Raw genomic sequence first — 10,103 nt, forward strand, 5'->3', positions numbered from 1 at the left:
AGGATGTTTGTCGTGGTATATGGGTCATATAAGAAGTGTTTCATAGGCAAAAATATCAGATATATTTAAATAAAATATATGTAGGTGACAACCTGAAAAAATATAGGCAAATTTTTGAACAAAATGAAATGTGTATGGTTTTATATAATCTATCGATATTCTCCATAAAGTAGAGTGCTAAAATAATATATCAAGTTCTTAGCTTAAAGCCGATGAAGTAAGAAAATCATTAGCATTAAGGAAATTGTGAATAATTTTATATCTACATATATAGAAAACAAAATCTAATAAATTTGTATATACTATTTAATTTATACTATATATTTAGTCAACTTTAAGTATATTAAATATTAATTGGAAAACTTCTTTAAAATCGTTTTCACATTAAGTCTTCTCTATGAGCTGACTATGGTGGCTATATATATTCCTTTCCAATTCTATTGCCAGCTTAATAACTTTTGAGTGCCGGTACACAAAAATTCAGAGTTTCAATTTAGTCTGCGGGCCGTTGTTCTATTCTTTTGCTTGCCTGCTCGTTTCAATGGCCAAATATTTCCAATATTTGCACCCACGCCGACTGAAGCACAGCTGCTGCTGACCCCCAATCGCCAGTCAGCCAAGCTCTAGCCCAGTAGCTGCCCACTTGGCTGGCTAGCTGGCTAGCTGGCTGTCCGGCAGCAGTGCCACACGCTCATCCGCAAGATTTATGTATCTCAAATATGTGAGTGCGAGTGCGAATGCGAATGCGAATGCCTATGCAGCTGTAGCTATGGCTGTGGCTGGCTGCAGAGAGCTGACTCCTTCAATTACTCCAGCTCCGGTTCCGACTGTGTGACGGAGACTCCGCCAAATCCAGCCACAGCTGTAAATGTATTTGTGCCTGTGTCCGTGTCTGTGTCTCTGTTTGCACATCTGTATCTGTGTGTTCTGTAAATAAGCGAACGATGTTTTGTTATTGTGCCGCGCTTTTTAAATTTACGTGCGGCAAATGCAACATACTTCACTTACGGAATTTGCGTTAATGTGAATTTGCAGACCACTTCAGTTGGCCAGCCTATAGACCCGAAGCACGTCTCCCGTCCCCCGTCACCCGTTCCCACTGCATTTGAATGCCATACGCCAACGCAACGAAGGGGGTGGACTGGGTGGGGCAGGGGTGCAGCTCGTGATGCGGATGCGAATACGCCGGGGCACAAGTGCAGCGGCATTGACTTTATACAAATGCACTATGAATGCATGTTGCTATTGTTGTTGTTGTTGTTGCTGTTGCTGTTGCTGTTGGCCTTTAGCTTGTCGTTGTTGTTGCTGCTGTTGTTGTTGTTTTAGTGTGCGCTTTTTTGCAGTGCATCTGCATCTGCAGCCCAATGTCAGATACAAGGTACATTCTGTCGGTGTCTGGGCCATTGCAGATGCAGATGGAGTACCCGAGTTTCCACTGCCTCAAACCTTCTGCCATACGAATGCAGCTGCGTGTGTGAATATAGTACATATGTATATGTGTGTGTGTGTGTGTTTGAAATGTACGTCCGTACGCAAATGCAGCCATGATTTATGATCTGAAACAATATTGAGCGCCCGAAAATTTATGGAGTGCTCCGCTTTGCAAATAAAACGAAATAAAATTTTGTCAGTTGTATTTTTCGTTTCAATATTTTTGCTTTTCGTAACTTACCAGATGTTGTTGTTGTTATTGCTGTTGCTGTTGTTTTTTTTTTTATTGTTGTTGTTTTTATATTTTTTCTGTCTTGCCTTCAAACTGACCATTCATCCTTTTGAGGCCATTCATTTCGCCCTCGATTTATTTCGTTTCCGTGTGTGGTGCGACTATATGAGGGTAAAATGCATTTCGTAGGAGGCCATGGCTACTAGCAGATATACTATAGGGAAGCTTCTCAGTTTACCATTTATTTTATTATACATAAAAGCAAGGTAAATATTTATATACTGAACAGTAAATAAATTTAAATTAATATTTATATTTATTGAATAACATCAAAATTATTTATATTGAATAGTATACACTTTTTTATATTTATTTATTTTTTGCTAAATTAATTAATTTAAAAATCAGTAAAAATAAAAATATATAATAGGAATACATATTAATATTTATTAAATAAAAATATGTATATTTATTAATGCCAAATAAAATATTCCTATAAACTATAATATATATATAATAATTTGATATAATATAAATTAATACTAATATTTATTGAATAAAAAATAAATATTATATTACATAGTAATATAGTTTTTATATAAAACTTAATTAATTATTCCGATAAATAATTTTAAAAATAACAAATTTTATTTATTTAAATAATTTTATTTATTATTTTTTTTTTTAACTTTATTTTTAATCAATTAAGGTATACAAAACTGTTATGTTTTGCATTTTTTCATTTCAGAGTAAAGTTATTTATATAATCTACCTATGAATCTTAGGAAACATTTTCAAATAGCAACGGCGGGTTTTATCGTTTTGAAAGCTTGCTTTCGATAATAAAACAAATCGATAAGCTTCTGGTAAGGCACTCTGACGATAACTGACTCGGCTCTTTAAGTGTAATCAAGTAGCCTTTGTGGTATTGCTTAAATCAGTTCTCTGTTCCAGTCGATCATCAGGGGATGTCAGTTAGCTGTTAAAAAGTGTTGAATTTTGTTGAACTTTTACTTTGAGACGTTTAAATTAATTGGTTATAAATCGTAAGATATATATACTTTAGTTCTTTGCATTTTACGGCGCTCAAATGCGCTAGAGCTCGTTGTAATCCAATTCCAGCAGCTTTTAGACTACTCCATCTATCAATTACGAAGCTTAAGTCTTAAATTCTTTGACAGAACATTCGGAAGTGCTAAAATCCGTTGATAGACATGCCGCTGGAATTGATTGTTATATCGCTGATGCGCACCAGCAAGTGGATAAATGTGCTAATGCTGAATACTCCGGAAGAGGACTTTGGCCAGCTGCAGAGCAGACGCATCGATGTGAGCTCCGATGGCATACGCTGGATCGAGCGCGACTTTGAGCAATTCACGCCCCTGGGCAAGTTTTTCGAGATCAACACCAATCCCGAAGCAGGCATCACAGTGGACAAGGAGACGAGCAATGCCACGGCTCTGAAGCTGAGGCTCGTTCGCATCAACGATGCGGCCCTCGAGCAGGAAACCGTCAATGTTGGCATAGAGAAGCTGCAACTGCTCCTGAACGAGTCGATGGCCTGTGCCCTGCACTGCACCAACTGCTATAATGAGCTGGTGGCCGAGCGTTGCTTCAGCTCCATTCGTCCCGTGCCCGTTCCCACCATGGAGCCGCTGAAGTACTTTAGCTCTAAAAAGCGGATGACCACAGCAATGGATGAGGGCGAGCTGTACTATGCCATCAACTACATTGTGATAAGTCCTCAGAGCCTGGGCAAGGGCGTCCTCCAGTGCGGAGGGAATATTCACTGTGCCCGCTGCCTGCAACTGGTGGGCGAGTCGTTGGGCGAGTCGTTGGGCGAGAAATTGGCCGCGCAGCTGTACGTGGACACACTCTGGATGGCACCGGGTGCCCAGACTGGCCTGCCAGAGGGGCGTCTGGAGAAGCTCTTTGGCCAGGTGACGGTTTCGCAGCTCATGCTGCACCTGCTGCAGAGTGCCGTTCCCATCAGCGATGAGAAGACCAGGGTGTTTCTGAAGACAGTGCGTCCGGATGGCCAGCTGCATTACATGCTGCTTCTCGTGGACACCAACCCACTGCATATGCTGCGCTCCAAGCTATCGCTGATCGAGGACCTCAATATCAGCAGCAGCCCGAAGGACAGCGACTACGATGCCGACGCATCGCTGACCTCGAACAGCGACAGCAGCATCGAGAGCATCGTCGAAAACAGCAGCGACAGTGACAGCGACAGCGACAGCGACTTCACAACCGACGACAGTGGGCCGAGGGCTAAGCGCCGCCGTTGTGGTCGCCGCTACGAATCGAAGCCAGTGCATGAGGTTAAGGTGCGCGGCTATCGGGGCTGCCGCCTGATCTATTACATGTTTAGCACCGATGAGGAGCTGACCGCCAACACGAAGCTCATCGAGCAGTGGCGCAAGGAGGGCACGCCCATGTTGCGCATCTCCTATATGATGATGATGGATCTGCTGCGGGAACTGACCGTGAACGAGCTGCTGGTGGCCACGATGGAGCGCCTCATACCCAATGAGAAGGAGGGACGCGTTAGCTACATCATCTTTGAGCCCGACGAGGATAATTAGACGAAGTCTAGGCACACTTGAAGCGCATTTGCTTAAATCGCATTCCACTCTACTGATGATATATCTCATTAAATTATCAACATGCTAGAAATGCATTTATACATCTACATACTTTTTTTTTTTGGATCCGTTGTGGAGAAAAGTTTAATGTATTTTCTCTATAATAGAGGCATTTCGCAGGATTCTTAAAGAATTTGCCTTTTCATCACATTCACAATCAATTTTTGATTAACTCACACGGAAATTGATATAAACTCATACATATACATACATACATATCAAATGTAACACAAATATTTCATTATTTTTTATTTACTGAAAACATTAATAACATGTATTAGATGCCTTAGATCCAGCGAAACAACTAAAATAAAACCGGTATTCAGATAACAATAATATTTAAAAAAAACATATTTACGATACAAATAATAATACCTCAAATGTAATACAAATACATCTTAATATAAATATTGTAACGTAAATGTAATTGATAATTCACAATATCTGCCTGTCTGTTTTCTATGGCTCATTTGCTATGAGCTGCAGATAATACAAAACTATAATAAAACATTCGACTTCATGCTAAATAAAATAACATCAATATACGAAAGTTTGGCTTGACGTGGAGTTTTATCAGGGTAGCCTTCGATGAGCGCATTCGTTCCATTTGAGTGGGATTTGGGTCTGGTATTTGGTGTGGCACTAACGAGACGTGGCATGTGTATCGACAACTGTTCTTGCTGGCATTCATTTGCAACTGACAACTGCTATAGAGGAGGATAACACGCACATTTATCATGTTGCACACGCAGCGATGGGGCAATCGATTTGTGCTCGATTCCGACTTATCAGCAACTGCAGCAGCCCTGACTGAAGGGGAGTGAGTCTGCAGACGAGGCATGCACAATTGAATGCTGCTACGCATCTCTCGAAATGCTAGCTGGAGCATCTGAGGCTTAGGCAAACGCTTGCCACTGTCAAAGGACATGGAGAAAATTGGGCTGCCTGCATATCTATCAGCAGCAGCACTCGGATTCGTGTAGCTGCACCCACATGTGGCTGCCACACACACACACACAACTGGCGGCCGCCATTTTGTTTCTTCTGTCAGCATATGGCCGCAGGGATCTTCTGGCGTAAGGGGGAGCCAGGAAGTGCTGCCAAGCGCAGCTAGAGAAGCATCCATATTCTATTTTAATATGGCAAATGCACAAGACTCGCCGCTCCGCACGTGACTTTTGTCAAATTTTATTCCCATGAAAAATGCTCACTGATTGTGGAAAAACTTTGAGTAATTTAAGAGGCGACATCTTGTGGCATGCATGTGAAAAATTTTGAAAACCATTTAAAAATCAAATGAAGATTTCCTGAACTATATAGTAAGTGTCTAGATTTTTAAATTATTTATTTATAAATTTTTTAGAAATTAGAATTTATATAAAATTAATGCTATTAAGCACTAGCTACATATCTTCATATAAATTACGTTTTAACAAATAATAATTTATCATATGTAATCGATGAATTTTATAACAAGTTCTTAGTTTGACAAATACATTATTATTACATTATATAAATATCTCAATATCTCAAGAGAAATCTAATTGTTATTTGTTATGTAACTATTATATTCTTAAATATGCATTCATTGTCTGAGATTCTTTAGTGATCTTTAGTGATCTTAACCTACAATTAAATCGTCCGCTTCATAAAGATGTTCTCCCTAATCTCAGTGCCAATTAAGATCATTTTGGCAATACTTTCAGCAAGCACAAGGAATACGAGGCAAGGCAATAGCAACATATGTCCTGATTTATTGATTCGTATATTCATTTCTTGAGAGTGTGCGGCTCATGTGCCGAGTTTATGCTGTGTTGCATGCCACACTTGCCGCTGTCTAAGCATCCTGTACCGTATGCCATAAATCATAAATGCAGACAAAATATTCGCCAGGAGTAGAGCAAACACACACGAAAAAACACAGAGACGAAATTATACTTTGCTCCAGATTTGTCGCCGAGGCAGCAGGCAGAAGGCAGCAGGCAACGGGCAGTAGGCAGCTGGCAGGACTCGAACAATTCACGTAGAGTGCGTAGTTTGCATATGTGGGCGGACGCAGGACGAACGCATCATAAAACAACAAGGACAACGCACAAAAAATATTTAGAAAAGAATTACGCTTAAATGCAATTGCTGTCATATTTTTTGTTGCGTTGCGTTGCGTTTCGTTACGAAAGTCCTGTGCATGCGGCGCTTGTGATTTACGATGCTGGCAAAAGGAACTCGAAAGCAGCAGGACGAAGTGCAGCTCCGCTCTGCAGCTTCAGGCTCAGCCCTGCGGTGGGCAATTAAAACTCGATGCGACAAAGCCACTAAAGTGCAATTCATACATCGTTAAATTGGAAATATTCATTGAGATTTTCCCCAGCCAGAGCTAATTTATTATTAATTGAATCGAACAGAGACGACAGCCAGCTCCTGCCGCCACTCGAACGTCCCGGGCGTCGGATAGACGCTGTGTGACCCGCCGCCATGTGATGTGAGTTTTATGTTCTATTTATGTTGTGCAAACGATGCCCCATAATCGTAAAAATATCAAAACAAATCGTTAAAATCGATCGTCGTCATTTGGCGCTGCTTGCCTCGATTCGAGCTCACATTCACATTCAGATACAGATACTGAAACAGAAACAGATTCAATGAGCGAGGGGCGCAGGAATGCGAACGGCTTCATTTGCGGAGTTTGGAGCAGTTGTTGTTGCTGTTGCTGTTGCTGTTGTTGTTGTTGTGGAAGCTCTATCTCTACATGAAGTGAATGTGGATGTGGATGGAGATGTGGATGGGGATGGGGATGGGGATGGGGATGTGGCGTTTCGTAAGTGGCGCGGGTCGACGCGTGTCAATTGAGTTGCTCTCACTCCTGCGCATATTTGTATTTGATATTGAAAGTCAAATTTGTGTGTCTGTGTGTGTGTGTGCGTGCGCCCATAATCATTGGCGGCGCTGCCAGCCAGAAGGAGCTCATAAATTTTGTGACTTAATTAAGTTGGCAACACTTGAAAATTGTTTGAATTTTGTTATTTTTTTCCCCCACTTTGAGTGTGCCATCAGCTCAATTGTGGTTGTTGTGGCTTGAAGTGAGTTTGCGTTTGCATTTACAGATAATAATTGTAAGAGCCCATTATTGAATTCATATTGATTTATAATTATTGAATAGGCACCGCCTGGCACTGGAAGTATGCCGATTACAAAAGAATTCCTAATTGGCTGAAAGAGTGAAGGGAGAAGGGACTTTAAGGCAAACAGTCAATGCCAAAAGTCTGCCTTTTCGATGTCCTAGTCGTTCTATATTAAAGTATTATATTTTTACTACAAAATATACTTAAATAAATAAAAAAATTCAACTAACAGATTTTCTATATTTATATTTTTTATTAGCATGTTATAGCACACATTAAATTCTTAAGAAAAAGTTCTATCTAAACAAAAATATTTCGCTAGACTTGAATTTCCAAGAGTTTTATTTAAATAAAATCATCATATGCTTGCTGTGGCTCTTTTTTTAATGCCTTTAGAGCTAATGTATTAAAAAAAATGTAGCAGCTATTTTCAAAACAAATAACCAAACACGATTTTTTAGGCGGTTTTGAATGTGAGCAAGCATAAAATTTTGAACATCGATGAATTTGTTTATTTGTACAGCGCTTGAAAATCTTGAAAAACAAAAACAAATGTGGAAATATTCGCAGCACGCCGGAATGCACGAAGATCCATGGTAAAGAACCGGAGACCCACCGGCTCCCAATGGCAGCCGTTATAGACGAGGTCTGCGAGGTGCCACACGATATGTGCTGAGGGGCGCTCGAAGGCGGCGTTTGTTTATCCAAAGGGGGTCGACACTTGGCAGCCACATGCCCCGTTATTTGTTTTTATAGACTCATTTTATGTGCTCCATGTTTGTTTGGCTCGATTGCGCCACACTTGTTGAGGCCGGGCCATCTTTATGAGCGCTTCGCCCACGCAAGCAAGTCAGACTGAGCAGAAGCAATGCTACGCACACATAATAACCATAATAATAAGAATTAACTTGCTCATTACCACACAAAAGGATTGGACAAGGCTGGAAGGTCTGCCAGGGCAGACAAAAGCCTCATAAAGACATCATAACTCAGAGCCTGCTGAAAGGATAAAGCGGACACGCCACCCACAGAGAGGCGTGGCAAGGAGCTGGCAGGCAATAATTAAGTACTTTTCTATGCAAAATTGGAACGCAGTCAAAGGCCACAAGAAATCTCTCACGCTCTAGCTCTCGCTCTGCCTCTTAGCCAGTTGCTCAGGTAATTCCGGGCTAAATCAAAATCTCCCTCTGTGCACGGCAAGTGCTCAAGACATTGTCACACATTATCAGACGGTCAGAGGGAGTGAGAGAGAGAGAGAGAGAGAGAGAGAGAGGGAGAGAGGAGGGTGCACTAGCTCGAACTGGGCTCAAACTTTGCGAAACAAAGACCTACAGTTGAAAGGGGTGCGTATGGCCGGGTGCCAGGGGCGGGGTGGTTGGCCGAGCTGCTTGTTGACTTACTCCAAGGCAAACTTTTGCGCGGTGGCAGCTTCTTGGCGAACGGGCGTCGCAGCTGCCGCCCTTACGGCTCAATTGCAATTACGGCAAATTACTTTATTACATCCGTAATTGTGTGACCATCAAGCGTGCCATTTTTCGGGCAGTGAAATTAGTGTGGCAGACGCCACAAGTGTTTCTGCCCCACTCCGTCCCCTCCCGCATGAGTGCACAGCTACGTCCATGTCTCAGTCCATCAATAGCCAAACATCTAGTGCCACATAATGTTGCACGCACAAACGCCGTCGGCTGCAGGAGCGTCGGCAAATCAGAGCTGAAATACTACGTTTAAGAAAATAATAATCCAACATAATACTGGAATACGAAATTTTAACTCTCGAGTTGAGTTTATTTTAATTTGGACTTGTGACTTAATTTTTTAAACAAAAAAATAATAAGTACATAAATCAAATGGTTGGAAAATATATATGTACATATATTAATATTACATTTTAGAGCTCATTCTAATGTACATTTTATAAAAGTTACTGGCCTCAATCAAAAAATTAAATATATATTTCTTATATTATAAATAATAGATTCAACAATTTTCAATCTAAAATTCTTTTGTAACAGTGTTGTACATTTCATTTGTAATAAATTTACCATTGAAAAAATATATTTTTAGTAATGGAAAATAGCCAAATAAATTTAATAAAAATCTGTAATACATTTCACTTATTTCATTGAAGCCAAAAACATTTTTATAATCAATCTCAAAAATTGTTTAAATACTAAAAATAAATTACCAATAACTGTATCTAATTTGAGATATTTTATTTGTAAATCTGTAATTGACAGCTGCAGTTGAGCAGTTAGCATATTCCCACCTTAAAATTTACACACAATCACATTGAGAGTTTATTACGAATTAATAACTCAATAATCAAATTAATATAAATTGGCCATATTCATGTGCAAATATCTTGATTTCTTTTTCAATGCAAATGAACAATTAATCTTTGCCTTTTCAATAAAATTTAATGACACTTGGAAATAGTTTTCCATCTTTATTAGCTTTATGGCAAGAGCTGTTGTCAATATCACTTAAAAGTGTCGTTTCTTAAGCTCGTTTACGATCTCGTGTGGGTGTCCTCTGACGTCACGACTGCGAATTTGGTATCAACGTGCCTGCCGAACGGAGAACGCGCGCCAAAACTGTGCGCTGCTCTGCCGCGCAGACGCGGCTCTCGCAGCTCAGCCATATTTATTTATGATGTAAACAAACCATTAAACG

General features: G+C 40.3%; 2 protein-coding genes across 4 annotated transcripts; one reads left to right on the top strand and one right to left on the bottom strand.

Moving 5' to 3' along the window:
• Window positions 1-335: 335 nt before the first annotated feature.
• On the bottom strand, window positions 336-1,679 carry LOC116803688. Its single transcript, XM_032727930.2, has 2 exons — window positions 1,009-1,679; window positions 336-927 (listed from the first exon to the last, which is right to left on the bottom strand). The coding sequence occupies exons 1-2, from the start codon at window positions 1,206-1,208 to the stop codon at window positions 807-809; spliced, it is 321 nt and encodes a 106-aa protein (XP_032583821.1). The 5' UTR covers window positions 1,209-1,679; the 3' UTR covers window positions 336-806.
• Window positions 1,680-2,588: 909 nt separating this feature from the next.
• LOC6573703 lies at window positions 2,589-4,754 on the top strand. 3 transcript variants are annotated; one of them, XM_044007433.1, is made up of 2 exons: window positions 2,589-2,709; window positions 2,786-4,754. In XM_044007433.1, the coding sequence occupies exon 2, from the start codon at window positions 2,878-2,880 to the stop codon at window positions 4,249-4,251; it is 1,374 nt and encodes a 457-aa protein (XP_043863368.1). In that variant the 5' UTR covers window positions 2,589-2,709; window positions 2,786-2,877; the 3' UTR covers window positions 4,252-4,754. The 3 variants fall into 3 exon arrangements, with proteins under 3 accessions (XP_043863368.1, XP_043863369.1, XP_001999769.1); XM_044007434.1 differs by having other exon boundaries at window positions 2,789-4,754; XM_001999733.4 differs by having other exon boundaries at window positions 2,590-2,709; window positions 2,845-4,754.
• Window positions 4,755-10,103: the final 5,349 nt, after the last annotated feature.

Source organism: Drosophila mojavensis, unplaced genomic scaffold, assembly GCF_018153725.1.
Source record: "Drosophila mojavensis isolate 15081-1352.22 unplaced genomic scaffold, ASM1815372v1 contig_16, whole genome shotgun sequence".
Classification (NCBI taxonomy): domain Eukaryota; kingdom Metazoa; phylum Arthropoda; class Insecta; order Diptera; family Drosophilidae; genus Drosophila; species Drosophila mojavensis.